At 34.0% G+C, this 16,097-nt stretch overlaps 1 protein-coding gene across 8 annotated transcripts in view; it reads left to right on the top strand.

The window, feature by feature from the left end:
• The window catches only part of GRIK2 (glutamate ionotropic receptor kainate type subunit 2), a 407,838-nt gene that overhangs the window by 213,374 nt on the left and 178,367 nt on the right, over positions 1–16,097 (top strand). For 7 of the 8 annotated variants that reach the window (XM_061460222.1, XM_061460220.1, XM_061460221.1 and 4 more), the window contains 2 exons: positions 9,798–9,941; positions 11,249–11,356. In XM_061460222.1, coding sequence (XP_061316206.1) covers positions 9,798–9,941; positions 11,249–11,356 — 252 coding nt within the window. The remainder of the gene's footprint in view (positions 1–9,797; positions 9,942–11,248; positions 11,357–16,097) is intronic. The other variant, XM_061460224.1, reaches the window with a different exon arrangement.

Genomic DNA, 16,097 nt, shown 5'->3' with positions numbered 1-16,097 from the left:
ACCTTGACCAGGGTAAGTGGTACTTAGCAACAACTAAAACTTTGGTGTGTGATCAGCATTATTCCCGGACTAAAGCCAAAACACAGCACTGCACCAGCTAATAGAAAGGAGAAAAATAACTGTTACAGCCCAACCCAGGATAATAGCATACAAGTTAATTGAAGATTATGCAAAGGTGAAGAATCTAAAAATGGATATGCTTCCAAAACTAAAATTCCCTCCCCCTAAAAAAAAAACAAACCAAACAAATAAACCATCGAAACTAAAAGAAAGAAAAAAATCCTAACCAACCAACCAAGCAAAAAACCAAACCCAACCCCCTAAAAAAAACCCAATGTACATGAAATTTACTTTCTAAATCTACACAAAAGATTGATATCTTAAATCACAGGCCAGACATTTTTATTACCTTTTCCTTTGGGTATTACAGATTTTATGGAGGTTTCAATCCAAAAGAAAAAAGAAAAACAAAACACCAAAAAGTTATTTCAAACAGATCCATAGGACGTAATAAAGGAATTATAGAAGAATGACATAACACAGAATAATGTTTGTGGGAACAACATATACCCTTTTATAGACTAGTTATATTTGTACACTGCTTAACAATTTGCTTTCTCCTGCAAACCTGAACTTTGCAAGGCTGCACAGGTAATCATGGTTTGTTTGTTTGTTTTTTCTGAGTATATTAAAATCTGTGTCATTAGTTTTTCTAAGGGGAGAGAAACACAACTGGATCTTGTTGAAAGCAGGAGGAGGCAATTTATTATGGAGACTTAGAACTCTTTTGTCTCTGCATTTCAGTCATTTGTATACATTTATTTTTGTCATTTTGTTTAAGAATTTGAAGGTGTGAAAGCTCTGAAGTCCTCTAATATTATGAAAATTTTACAGGAAACAAAAATAGATTGTGCAGAGATTCGTTCTTTAGAATGCTTTTTTTCTTCATTTTTTGATTAGATTTGCATTTAATCTCCAGATTATGCCCCCCCCTTTTTTTTTTTTTTTGCATTATCAAGTGTATTTTCTTGCTGCATATGGGTACAAAGATTTTCAGTGTGTATGCTGAGTAGGATCTTTCTGTAATTACTTATGAAATGCTCATGAATAGGGACATTCCACGTAGTGTGATAAGTCTTGAATACCGAGCTAACAAAATAGTAACAGTCAGCTCTTTATTATGGATGTGCTTGAAGGAGTTGCAATCATAGAATCGTAGAATGGTTAGGGTTGGAAAGGACCTTTAGATCGTCTAGTTCCAGCCCACCTGCCATGGGCAGGGACACCTCATGCTAAATCATATCACCCAAGGCCTCGTCCAACCTGGTCTTGAGCTCTGCCAGGGATGGAGTATTCACAACCTCCCTGGGCAACCTATTCCAGTGCCTCACCACCCTAACAGGAAAGAATTTCCTCCTTATATCCAATCTAAACTTCCCCTTTTTAAGTTTTAACCTGTTACCCCTTGTCCTTTCACTACAGTCTCTAATGAAAAGTCCCTCCCCAGCATCCCTATAGGCCCCCTTTTTGAGCAGGAGAGCAGATGAAAGAAAATAGACGACCAAAACCCAAATAACGACCCATTGCTCCTGGTAATCAGTTTTTTTGCTGTCTGTCCTTAAGGTGTATAAAAGTTCATGATGGAGTTTTTTATTGCAAAAAAATATTATAGCACATACCATAATTTCTAAAGTTCAGAAGAAAGATTGAGAAAGTACTTCAGAATAACTTTCAACAGGAAATTTTACATTTGTTTTCAAGGATATATAGAAACCTAAAATATAACGCCTTGTTCGTAATTGTATATTATAAGCGCAATCATGCAAGTGCTTATGCAGTGCAGATGGTATTTGCTATTGTACGCAATACACTGAAAGTAATTTTCTTCTTGGATTAGTAAAGTTTATGACACGATGGGACATTTACAGAGCCTTATGAAATCACACTTTATGCAGTCTTTTTATCCAGAAAACAGAAAATGGGAGAAAATAAATGTCTAAAAAAATCATTATAGAACATTTTTTTTTCCCCTGTATTTTTTCCATATGGTTAACAGTGTTTATTCCAGATAAACCTAAATGACAACACTGGATGAATGATTTATACTGGGAAATATTTCCTCTTCCTGTGATTGGAAAGACGTAAACCACCCTGAACACTTGTACAGGGTGGTGACAGATAACCTGCCCAATAAATAATTGATTCAAAAATAAGTGAGAATGAGAAGTTGATCAGAAAGTTCAGATCAAGCACAGCTAAACCTTACATCAGAATAGCAAACCTTAGGTAGAGAGACTGTCATTGAAACCGGACTGTCATCCAATCAAATTTAAAAATTGAAGCAAAAGATGAATTCCTAACTTTTTTCAGACTCTTTCTACTTATTCCACAAGAATATCAGCCTGCTGACACTCGTATATTGTTCCCAGTTGGAATAGGTATTTTGGGGTGAAAAGCAAATCTCTACTGTTTGCTTAATTGTACCCGAGGGTGGAGTTGGGAATGTGTCAAGAGGTAAGAAAACACTAGCTTTAATAAGCATACAATGCAATTTAACAGTTCATAAACTAGTAAAATTTAATCCCAGGCTGAAAGATTTATTAAATCTCACTCAGCAGAATGTATTGTGGGATGTGTTAGCAAGTGAGAATTAAGTGAAATGATTTCAAGGACAATAGATTTTATTACCAGAGGAGGGAAGGAACTAGTTTTGCAAGCCATTTCACCTAAATTTCACTGAGTAGGAGAGCTTTCTGTGAGTCGGAGTGGTATGTTGGGTCTGTAGAATTTGTGTGCTTGCTACTACTTTTGTCGGGCATGATCTAACTGAACTATCTTCTGTTGATGGTCTTGTGCAGTAGTTCTTCTAATGATTGTTAAAGATTTTTAAAACTAATACAACTTAAGCCTCTATCTGTCTGTAGGATAAAATGATTCCTATTAATTTTTGTCAGTTTGTGACTTTTGTATCCATGCTTGTTTTTCTGTACTGTTAAGCTTTCCTTTCTTCTCTGGTTTCTGTTCCCCTCAACAGTTGTTCTGTCTTTGTTTTCTTAGGCTACAGAAACTATGTTCTTTCAATCTCTTTTCTAATACTTCTGCCAGTTAAAGAATTCCTAATTCTGGTTTATTCTTCCAGACAGTTGATGCATCCCTGTGAAACAGCATGCTGACTTGTATCACCAGCTTAAGTGTTAACATATCATTCAACTACCTGTAGTTTGGAGGTAGCTGATCAAAGATACATGGTGAATCAAGCTTCAAGTAGGGTAATGTTATCACTGCTGGCACCACACTGTATGAGAACTTGAGGAAAAGAGTACTTATGTTACCACTTATTCAGTTTTGTGGGTTAAGATCACATTATCCTAACATAATTGAAAACCTGTCCCTTAAATTTTTCTGACCAGGCAATAGTAGTATCTATAATAAGGAAACTACATATTTTAAAAAGTCAATCTTAGCTATGTACATTATCATAATTTCTGTACTTCATATCCAGTAACTTTTAAACACAACCTTATCATTTTCTGTGAAAAAGGACAGCTTTTAAGGAAAGTAATAGACATTGCTAGCAATGAGAGCTCTTCTGTACTGTAGGTGGTCACCCTGTTCTAACTTCTGAATATTGTCAGACTTTTCTCGCATATTTGCTTTTATCTATTTTTCCCTGAGTTTTTTGAAAGAAGGGGAGTCAGCTTCTGTGATAAAATCAATCTCCCAAGGAAAATAATAATAACTAAAAAAACAGAGACCTATTTCAGTTCACTGACCTCACAATGGAAATAATCTAGAAGATAAGACTAATATGGGGGAAAATGAAAGGCAGGAGATAGGGAATTTGGTAGAATATAAAAAGGAACTGTTTTGCTCTTTATTAAATGTACCATTTACCCAAGGTTTTTGAACTAATGATTATGCATTCTGTGTTAAATTATCAGTAAGGATAACACACAAAAAAAGTAATCATTAAAGGAGAAGCACTGCTTAGCCTAGGCTGAGATTTATTCTGAAACATTTTTGAGGGCTTTGAAATAGGTAAGTATGCCATTGTAAATCCTTTTGTGTAGCATATCCTAAATAATGTTATTTCTTCATAAAAAGTTTATGCTGGGGGTGGAGGAGTCTTGATTAGTCTGTCCTCTTCATTGTACCTCTAGTATGCATTAGTTGTTCAGGCTGTTAGATCAAAGAAATAGAGCTAGTCTTCTTAGGCTCCTAACTGTTCTGTGCCAACTGTGTCTTTCATAGAGCTGACTAGAAATAGTGTGGATATAATGGGCATTGAAAAAAACCCCACAAAATAAAGCAAAAAAACAAAACAAAAAAAAAGAAACCCCCAAGCCACAGGAACCTGAATTTGCATCCAATATTCTATCCAAGGCATGAAAATCTGGATATATTTAATTTATGATGTAACCTGATTCTAATGACAGTAGTGACTGGTAAATGCAGATTCAGATCTCCACCTTGTGATAGGACGGGGCCTGTCAACTGTGATATAGAATATTACACCATTGCATTTTTTCTCTCATTGGCTTTGGTTTTGATGAAGAAAGGTAGTTTGACAACATCTTTTCTGCTGTGGAAAATTTAGTCTTCTTAGACTATCTATCTAGAGAGTTTCAAGTTGCATTTTAGAAGAGTTGTATCTAAATTTAATTCTGAGACAAGTTTAGAAATTTTACTCCTCTTTTGACACACATAAAATATTTCATTTTTATTTCCTCTTCCTTTTTCTTCTTTCAGAGGTAAAGGGGCATTAGTTTGTTTTTACTGGACATGAGTTGAATAAAGTCAAGTTCAAACACAAAATACAGATTGCTGTAAACAAGTATGTATCATGCTTGCCATGATGTCATCTTTAATGATATCTTGCACTTAAAAGAATTTTGCAAAGGGTTAAGAAGTCTAATTTTCCTAAATTGTTAAAATTTAAGATTTTTTTTTAAATAAATAAATAAGACATTCTTAAAATGTTAGTTTCTTAACTAAACGTTTTGTGATTTTTTTTCTGTTTTTTTTTTTTTTTTTCTTTTCCTAAAATCTTTGGCCCTCTTCTCTGGCTCCTTTTCTGTGGAAAAAGAGTTCACCACAACTGCTGAAAACCTTTGGCAAACACGGCAATTATGAGGTCTTGTGCATCACAGATTTCTAAATAGAAGAACCTTTTGATCTAAGAAAATGAATTATTTTCATTGTGAATAATTCATCCTTGCCTAGGATCCACACTAGATCAAATACTAAAGAAAAAAAAATTATTAAGCTTCTCTTTTGACTTATTTCATATGTCACTTGATGTAGAAAATTTTTGTGGTGTTTTCAAGTACTTCACAGATCACCTTTTAAGTAGAAGACCATATTTCTTCATAGACTTTTATTAGTAATAAATTTAATTACAGGGAAAATCAATCACACAAATTTAATATTTAATTGAAAACCTGAAGGTTTTTTCCTGCTTTCAAACTGTTTTTAATCACATGTAGTTGAGTAATTGAAAATTCTTTCAAATCACACCTATGTAACAGTACTTTTTTTTTAATTTATAGATTATAGAGGAGTAAAATTTGTTACAGTAAAAGCTGAATTACGATTTTTTTCTTTTTCTGTTTGAGAAGTGTACTTTTTCTGATACTATTTCATGAAGAAATAGTGTTGGCCTAGCAATCCTTCATCTTTGTTTTTACATCTTTTAACATCAAAGCACATATTTTTTCATTTTAGAGGTAATTCTGGAGAACTGAGATAATAACCAGAGGGGAGTGGTTTATTGTACATGAAATCCTCATATAGTTTGATGGAGGTAAATGGAAATGTCATACAAAAACATTGCTGTGTTAATAAGGTGCACACACAAGTCATGATTCAAGGTCATTAAATGTGGACTCTACAATATTTTCTTTAACCCTTAGTAGTTAATTAAGCACAGGTATTCCAAAAGAAGTTAGCTCATTCGTTGAGTTAGATATCAAATCGCACCAATGAACTCTTATGTACAGTTAGTCTGAAGATGATTATGAAGACCATGATTCCTCTGTTCTTTAAGGTTTGTTTGGATTTTATCTGTATGTCAGTGTGAGTCCTTTCTCTCACTTTTTTTTTGGAAGGTCTTAAAATACAAACCTAGATCTCAGTCTGCAGCTGTAGTGCATAAACACACCATTTGGTTTCAGGATTTTTCAGATGATTCTTGCCCAACCTATGAGCCATACTGAAGGTCATTAAAAATCACACCTTTTGTATAGCAGAACAACTTAGTAGAGAAGCAGTTTGTTAGTTCCATTACATGGGGTAGATTTTTTCTTGGCTGAGATACAGGCTATAGTGGTTTTCTTCTGCATCAGCTTCACCCATACAGGTTAGAAACCAATAAAAACCTTTCCAACCTCCTGCCCTGGCTCCAAGTCCTCAAACTCAAACCCTACAATACTGATTAACCAGGGCAAGCAAGCATGTGATGAAAATCACAGCATATATCCACTAGAGTTTACGTGCCTTTGACATCTTTGGGTGAGGCTGGAGACAAAGAAAGCCATCTTTTATTCTGAGGGGGCCCAGAGAGAAATAATAGCCTCTTTCTCTAATAATAGAGTTAGCTTTTATTTTTTCTACCTTCTTTATATTGAGCCTGGCTCCACCAGAGCCCTTTCACAGTAAAGCTAGAGTACTTCCATGCAATTTTTTACACAGTATTTAGCAAGTAGTTTGGCAGGACTCAAAAGTGATTATACAGAAAAAAATGTAAAAAGTAGAAGCAAACACAACACACACTGTAAGAGAGGAGGTAAAGGAATGACAGAACAATATCAAGACAAAATTTGTAATACCCAACTGACTTCGGGAGAAAAATCACAGACTGGTAGTTTGTCTCTACCAGAGATATATTGTGACTGAAATAATGTATTTGATTAAGCTGTTACTTCTAAGTGTTACAAACTTCCTTGTTATTTGATTGACTCAACTGAAAAATACTTGTGGTTACAGATGTCATGTGACATCTTAATCACTTAATGTCAATATATTTCAATTTGATGAAAAGTTTTTGTAGCTTCTGTAGTTGTAATTTTTTTTCTTTTGTAGTAGTAGAAAAAAAAATGACAGTATCATGATCAGTATTTTAGATTAGTTTATCTATATCCAAGAAATTCATCATGAATAATAAATAGCACTGTCCATCTAAAAAGTTCCCCAACCTTCAATTCAGAAACTGTATAAAGATACGTTTGTGAAATACTGTGTAATTCTTAAGAGGTTCATATGAGTTGACTAAAAGAATACTAATGTAACTTTTCAATACCATATTTTTCTTGTTTTATGTGCACTTCAGCAAATGGAAACACTGCAGCAGGTTTCCATCTGAAATTCAAGAACCACTGCTACTCTTGAAATTTCTACATCTTCTTCCTTCCAGAGTGTAAATTATTGTTTAGATGAAAGAAAATCCTAAAAAATTAATTTAGGGATGTTTCCTCCTGGTTCTCAAACAGGCTCTTGCTGAAACCTGCAGTACATCCTGTACTACAAAGTCTAGTTTCAACAGTGTGATTTAAAAGAAAACTGTATGGACAAAGGGCAGTGAGACATAAAGCGAATGAATGAGCTAGCTAATGAGCTAGGCCAATAGCTATCAATTCCTGTCTCTCAGTGGAAAGGTAAAGTGACAAACCAAGAGGCGAGACCAACCTGCAATTCAATTATATACTTTATATATTTTCTTGAGTTCTGTGCTGTTTATTTCTCTTGCAGTAAAGTTAATGATTTCACCCTAAACCAGTATTTTTTGAGTATGAGTATATGGTTCTATCTTTATTCAGTATAAGCATTTAAGCCTACATTTAACTTTAATCGTCCTAAAAAAGGTGGATTGTGGAATCTCATCTTATGTAAATAAAGATTTTATCTCGTACTATCTAAAAATCAAGCTTCCAGTCAGTGATTAGTTTATGCTGTGTGCATTGAAAAGAAGTACATTCTGATGTAGATTTATTTCCAGTGAAGCAATATTTGTCAGTCAAATATGAAGAATACTATCAGAATTTGAATTATGTCTAAAACTGAAATCTGTTTTTTAATGCTTGCACTGGAGTTGACTGTCTTGACATCCTACAGATTTCCAGCTCACTGGTTTACAGAGTCTGGTAGAAATGTATTTTGCTATGAATCTGGCATAATGTCCATTTGATTCTTCCTGATGAGTGTTATCAGTTCCATGTTCAAATTTATATCCAATTAATCAACTTCTGGTTGCTTCTTCATGGGCTGCTTTTGCAAAAGCTTCACAGCAATTTCAGGTTTTTTTTCCACTGGTGCAAGGACTACAGATTTAGAAGTAACACTGATTGAGCCAGAGTAATGTGTACCGCTTTTGTGTAGTTTATTTTAAAAGTGTTGTCTAGATTCCAACTATTGTCAAGTACTGCTTCTAGAATATTAAGCTTTGTATGATGCTTACTCAGCATGTCATTCCAACTATTTGGTGTTTTGCTGCCTCTTCGTCAAGTATCAGCTTGCCTTAAAAGCACTTTAATGCCTTGAAGATAATGAACAATTTGGCAGCAAAAATATTTTCTGACTGATTTGGAGCTTCTGCATAATCTACTTAGCATATGAGATCATTGAAAGCTATTATACTGGCTATTTTAAAATTAGGATTTATTTCTGTTTGAATTTTTAAATCTCTCCTTGGAAGCGCCATTTAAATGTAAACGTATATTTTCCTCTTTAGCAGTAGCTTCTGGGCTATGGTGGAACGTTTTTGCATTTTTATGTTTAGTTTTATTGTAAAGAGCCTTGGGATGCATTTGCGTGAAAGGCACTATATAAGCTCATTTTGAACTGTATTGTATTGTGACAAGAGCAATAATCTCCAGGTTTCCTATCCATTAAAGAACTAATTTCACAGCTCACTAATTATGTGAATGAGAAGGGGAAATAGGTCGTTTTCCTCTAAGGTATGCTGAGCAGATGGCATAGCAGTCATCTCTACCAATTGAATCTAAAGTCCTTTCTTGCATTTGGTTCCAAGGCTTGCCTCTGTTTATCAGATAGAACAGGAGAGAGATGTCAGTTTCTTGTACAACGTGCCAGGCTGTACTGAGTGGCTGCTTCTGCCCTTTGCTAATGCAACATTGGTTAACACATACCACGCATAAAGAGCCTATTTATTTAGGATGGGACATGAAAACTATTAAAATGCATGTGTATTTTAATGTAATTCTAATTTGCCTCTTATTTATAGAAGATGCTGGATAGATCTGTCACAGGGATTTAAACTGATACCCATAAAAAAAGTTGTTAATGAATCAGTTGAGTACCTGCGGGACTCTAGCTGGTAATTTCAATACAGAAAATCATTATTTCCTTAGTCTGCGCACTTTCTTTCATAGCTACCTTAATAATCTGCTCTTCATTTTTTTTTTCTTTTGCCTCACTCATGAAAATGACTGGTTTGAATCAAAAATGTATATAATGATATATATAGCCTCATAATGCACTTTTTTTTTTTTTAAAGTTAACGTGAGATTAGAGATACCAGTGTTCTCCTGTGATCCTGAAATATTGGTATTTGGGCCCTTATTTCAGCACTAAAAAGAGAAAAGCTGAGTCTGAAGGTTCCAACGCATTTTATTTAGGACTTGGCAATAGAGTTGCATTTTACAGTGTTACACAAGCAATCAGATCATTTGCTCTCTTTAACAAAGTGAGCAGTGCTAAGTTCTTGTTTCCTTCTCTCACTACTGAGCTGTCACATATGTTTTTTTTGTGTGTTCATGGTTCCAATTTCATTCTAATTTCAGACGGATGCAGCACTAATGTATGATGCAGTTCATGTGGTGTCAGTGGCTGTCCAGCAGTTCCCACAAATGACTGTCAGTTCACTACAGTGCAATCGCCACAAACCATGGCGCTTTGGGACCCGTTTTATGAGTCTCATTAAGGAGGTAAGTCACTAATAGTGTCCTGCTTCATTGCTTTCCTTTCTCCCTACTCCTACTTTGTTTTGTGTCTATTCTACTTGAATTCTGCCGTTTTTCTTTTTTTTTTTTTTTTTCAGTAAATGGGAATCTCTCAGCTTGTTGTGTGTAAGGAGTTTATCAGCCAAGACAACATTTTTATTTGAAAATGGGTTTTCCTGATGTATAAGTTGGAACAGAGAAACATAAAAAGATGAAAGAACTGCATTCTAAATAAAAGTTTTGTTTGTAAATCATTGGGACGTATAGTGTGTGTGTCAAACACGTGGCAAAAAAAATCCAAAGCCCTGAACCCCCAAGCTGTAGATCATAGACTGATTGCGAAAAATTCAGCAACTCATTACTGGCATATGTTCAAAGAAGTCAAGAATGAAAATTATTCCCCGATTTGACTTTTTTTCTCTCTCTCACTGCCCCCCCCCCCCCCCCAGCCCTTCCCTCCCATGGTGAATTAATGTATGTGGCCTTGGTCTCCTATTATGTTATTTAGATACAGACAGTCATTTAAAATAAAGCCAAGAGAATTAAGGTGCTAAAGATGAACACCATGGAGTATTTAAGTCTTGTACTGTAATACCTAATGCAGTATTTCTCATTCTACTCATTCTAAAATGCTGTGATAAAACTATTTGTGATGAAATAAAAACCTTGGTTTTAGCATTGAGTCTTATTAGGATAATAATTTTGTTTTCCACAGTCTCTCCACCACTTCCATATAGTTTTAGAATTAGTCAGACTTTCAGTTATAAAGAAATGAAGGTACTGTACTTTAATAAATTTAAGGAATTGGCTCTGAAAGACTGTTTCAGTGACCTCAATTTTTGCTGTCTCAGTGTAGTTTCAGGGGACTCAGCATCTTGCAAAAGTAAAACTTCATTTGACTAAAATCTCATGACAGAAAAATGAAATCCACATCAATGAAAGAAATTGCAGTTTTAGGACGGGAAGGTGGAGGCATGTAGGGAAGCAGAAGGGGAAATATATGCACAGATGATAGAGCAATGAAAACAAAAAAAGTCTTTTATCTCATGCAGTAAGAATAGTCTATTGGCTAACATGGAGAATTGTTTAAAAAATTGAGTGTGAACACTGAAGAAAGATTGATTTAATTCGCAATAAATGAATGCAAGATAAATTTTTTAAAAATCAATCACAAGGTAAATTATTTAGTTAGTGTGAATAATTTGTTTCCATTTTGGCAGAAATAAAATTTGTTCTTTTAGGGCAAAAGAAGAGGTATTTATTTATAGAAATTGTTTTTTCTTTCTCCATAGGCCCACTGGGAAGGCCTTACAGGCAGGATAACTTTCAACAAAACCAATGGCTTAAGGACAGATTTTGATTTAGATGTTATCAGCCTCAAGGAAGAAGGACTTGAAAAGGTGTGTAAGATATTTGTCTCCAAAATGATGAGAAATAAAACAAAACCCACCCCCTAAATGTAGTAGCCTTTTCAATAACATTTCAGATGTTACATGAAACAAAATACCTGTTCTTAACTTCATATCTGGTTTTAAAGTCTTCTAGTAAAAGCTGTTATCTTGACATCTGACAGTTACTGTCCTCTTAAATGTGTACTAGATGATCTTAAGGTCCTTTCCAACCCTAACTATTCTATGATTCTATGGTTCAGGAGGGCCGGGAAGAGCCATGCATTAATATCCTTCAGTCTATATTGAGTTTAGTTTTAGTTATCATTCTAATCCATTGCCTATCCTCATGTGTGAACCTGTGGGTATGTGTATTTTGCATTTTCTTTACATCTTACTAATTCAAGATTAATTACTTCTAAACAGAATGAGAAAAACTCTTTCATTTTGTCAGTTTTCTGTTTTTTTAAGACGGAATGTTGATTCCTTTCTTGGAATACAAAGATTCCTTCTGTAAATTGTAAAAAGAAATAAATAAAAAATTAAGAGAGGCTTGTCTATCTTCTGTGTAGCCTAAAATTGTTCATGTTTGAATTAAAGGTGCTGGGAAATATGTACAGATATTCATCCTGCCTACACGACACCATGATGATCTGAAATCAGATCACCTTCTCTCTCTTCTCCAACCACCCTGTCATGGAGAAGCAATGCAGGAAGCTGCATCTCACACTTGTGATCAGCAGACAAAGGTTTTGCAGTTTGCATCTGCCTTGTCATTTGTATATAGCTATGGCATTTGGTGTTCTGTAATCATTATGTTTTCCTTCATCTTCAGATAAAGGATTATTAGCTATTCCCCCAAGGTGATATTGTGGCCACAAATAAAAAAAAGAATTTAACGGAAGACACCATACAACAGAGTTGTATTCCCTTTCCTTTATAAATCATTGAATGGAGGAAATAGAATAAAGAACAAATCCAAAACTTCCCCCTCAATATTACTTTTAGAATATTAATATTCTTTTACTAGGAAGATTTTTGAAAAGGTTCAGAAGCCGTGAGCTTGTTTTGAAACACTTCCATAGGTAATAACATATTTTAGAATATCCTGTGGTAAACCTATTATTAAAGGACTAAACTATGTTTTTAAACATTCAGCAATGTACTGATAGTAAAGATTCTTCCTATGAAGTATTCCATGAAGGGGTTGAAAAACTTAAGGAGGGGGAGGGGAAGGGGAGGAGATGAATATAGCTGTGATTAGACTTGGAAAGTAAATTAGCTTTGTGTATAAGTAGACTAGGTATTATGCAATCAGTCTTCCTTACTGGAAACATAAATAAAAGAATTGATGACATAGAAATAGCTAAGTATGTCAGTAGTGGCTGAAGAGTCTTCATGCATGTCACAACTGTTGAAAATGAGGAAAGGAAGTCTCTGTAATCAAGATTAGCTGTAAGAACATTGGGTGGAATTTAAGAACCACCAAGAAACATAGGTTTTCTCGTTAAAAAACATCTCAGTTGTGAGTATATTAGATGTGTACCCTGCTGAGAATATAGAAATAAAACAGAAAGTTCTACAGAGTTTAGAAACAGAAAATAAAACTCAACAGGAAATATTGTACTCTAAAAACCCTAATAGGAAAAAGTTAACTTGTGAAACAATAATAATGAAAGATATGTAAGAGAAAACAGTTGTGAAAAGGATATGGATGCCTAAAAATAACCAGTATGTGCTTGCGCTCCCTATACGGAAGTTCACAGAAGAGGAAGATATTTTTATTGCCTCCACTGCTCATGGCCCTGCAATAAAGGGATGTGATAACATTCTTTCAGTAAAACATGATAACAGTCTTTGAAAAGAGCACTAGGAATTAGTTATCATGTATTAAGAAAGTTTAGAAGTTAGGAAAATACTGTCAAAGAATGATGAGGAATGACACACAAAGATACGTGTGTGCAAGAGCAGAGAAGTTTCTGTAGGGTGCAATGATAAGAGATTCGGAAAAGGAAAATTAAGCACATCAGATTGAACTGCTTAGTAAATATAAGGTCTTTTACTGAGAAAGATAAATCAATGCTGAAAAATATTTTTCTCTGAAGAAAACTTGGTTATTCTGAAAGAATATCCTATACTTGAAATCAGGGTGAGCCCATTAAACTCTAGAGCTGGACACTTCCTAGTAGAAAGAATATGTTTTAACCAGTCTTTCATTTAAAAAAGCTGTCTCAAATTAGTGTGGTTTTTATTATTATTATTTTTGTTTTCTTTAAAATTTTATTTTCCCTTCAGACTGTCTTTATTAAAGCTGTGTTAAATCCTCCTCCATCTCTGTCCCCTGCCTTCCTTCCTTCACATGTACACTTCTCTCTACATCCCAGTGCTCCTCTCCTGCTTTCTGCTATGCTGTCCTTCTCACCCTGCTCTTTCCCCCTCTCTTTTCTCCTTCTCTCCTTTACCCCATCCCTGCCCATTTCCCTTTCCATCTGATCCCTGTCCACTTGTCCCTCTACATCTCTTTGCCTTTTCCATCCGCTTTCTCTTTTTTCTTCAGACTCACCATCTTTGTCCTTTTCTTTTGTGTTCCCACTGTTCCTTGCAAACTACCACCTTATCAAGCCTCTCTTCCTATGTACTTAGAGTTCCCAAAGAGTTTTTATTTATTTATTTATTTATTTATTCATTCATTCATTCATTCATTCATTCATTCATTCATTCATTCATTCATTTTTGTGGGATGAGAGAAGATGGGGATGTGAGAATTTTCTGCGCTATGTGCAATTTTTACATACTGTAAATATCTATTATTTCATCTAACTTCTTTCAAAATATTGGTGAATGACATCTTATGTGAAGGACAACAGTTCAAAAATTTCAGCTGTAGTCTGAAATGTTTTTGTGACAAAATGATATATCTTGAGGAGAAAAACATTCATGTCAGGAAAAGAGTTATTGTGAAGTATTTCTAGAAAACCTATTTTTTAATTTTTTTTTTTTGAGAATTGGGGAAAAAATGTCCTAGATAAATTTCCTGGTTAGTATAATGGGAAATTACCTAAATTATGTATTTTAAGTACAATAACTTCTGAAGTCACTGACAACAGAAAAAAAAATAAAATAATGCCATGTGTGATCTCAGATTTTACATAAGATATCTGTTCCTGAAACTCTAAATGAAAAGTGATAATCAAACATAAATAAGTAGTATGTATTTCCAAATAAAAATTCATGTCTGGCATTGTCAGATGAAAATGAAAAAAATTATAAAAATCAGAGTGCTGCTAATGATGCAAGATACAGCAAAATTTGCCAACAGACACTCTGGACACATTGAAACAATTTGTGATCAAGCACAATGAAAATCCAAAACTGTGACAATCCAGTATTATAAGTAAAATATCATTTAAATTATAATCAGTCAATCAGTATTTTACACTGGAGATGCATCATAAGGAAAATTACTTTATACTTTAGGGAGATAAAAAACACCTGAATTTAATACCATTTTTGTTAAGAAAAGTTTTCACTGATGAAGAAACACATTTCTTGAATAAAGATGTTAACAACTGACTGGCAACCTTGCTCAGGACTTTACACACAGGATGAAGAAAAATGACACAAAATGAGTTGTAATTCATTGTCCAGTATATCAATGTAAGATCTTGCTCTATTTAGTATCTTTATTAATGACATGGGAAAAATCAGTGACATAAACAGAAGGTTTTGTAAAAATTAGGGGAAAAAAACGAGATAACAGATCTATGGAAGCCAGCATTATTGTTATTAACATGGTATTTGCAAAGAAAGCAAGCATATTAATGTATCTGAAGAAAGCAAAATAAATTAAGCATTTTGCAAATGGAAAGGCATAAAAAGAACTAATATTACGTACAATGCAGTATAAAGAATTTTTTTTTATGTAATCACCGATATTGCTAACTACTCTCTGAGATATCTCATAGAAAAGATATTCTAGAAATAGAATAGTGGAAAGCAAAGATGGTAAACTGGAGACACATTATTCAGTTCTTGGGGACTTTGCTCTGAATTTGGCTGCATAGTTAGATGGTACCACTGCAGAAGATCAGCGATCCTTCCTAATACAATGCTTGTGATTCTTCATTGTGAATAGTATGTGCTGTTTTGCTCAACATAGAGCCAAAAAAAATATATATTACTTTTCTCAGGAGAGTTTTGAAAGTTCAAAAAGAAGAATAATTGAAACAATACTGGCTTACTTGTAAAAATAGATCGCTTTTTCTCAAACATGCCAAAGTAGGAAAGCTACTTTAATCTATTGAATATTTTTGGATAACAACTCAAGAAAATGATGATCAGTAAACTATAGAGTATATGTAAACTCAGTAAATTTTAAGTTACAGAACTGTGCAATGCTTCATTTTTTGGGGGGGGATGATGAATTATTTTACTGGTTTTGGCTTGGTTAAAGTTATATTTATTCATAGTAGCTTACATGGTGGCTATATTTTGGATTTGTCTTGAAAATATTTTTAATAACACATATTAGAATACCAATTTATTTCACTTTTTAAGAAAACTTGAAATTTTGTTGGAAATAAATTTAATGCTGTAGAAGTAAATTTTAAGTTGTTTGAACTGCGGTTATATGTAATAGAATACTCCAATTTACTTTTTGTACCTTTTTGGCTTTTAAAATTTTATAGTGGAAACACATTAACAGTTCTGTTCAAAAGGCTACTTTAAAATTATAAATGTGCTCAAGCAAATA

This window comes from Pezoporus flaviventris, unplaced genomic scaffold (genome assembly GCF_033815535.1).
Source record: "Pezoporus flaviventris isolate CSIRO_AGI_PZ_B2104156 unplaced genomic scaffold, CSIRO_AGI_Pfla_v1 ptg000031l, whole genome shotgun sequence".
NCBI lineage: Eukaryota > Metazoa > Chordata > Aves > Psittaciformes > Psittacidae > Pezoporus > Pezoporus flaviventris.
The sequence above is the reverse complement of the archived record's forward strand: the minus strand, read 5'-3'. Positions and strand labels throughout refer to the sequence as shown.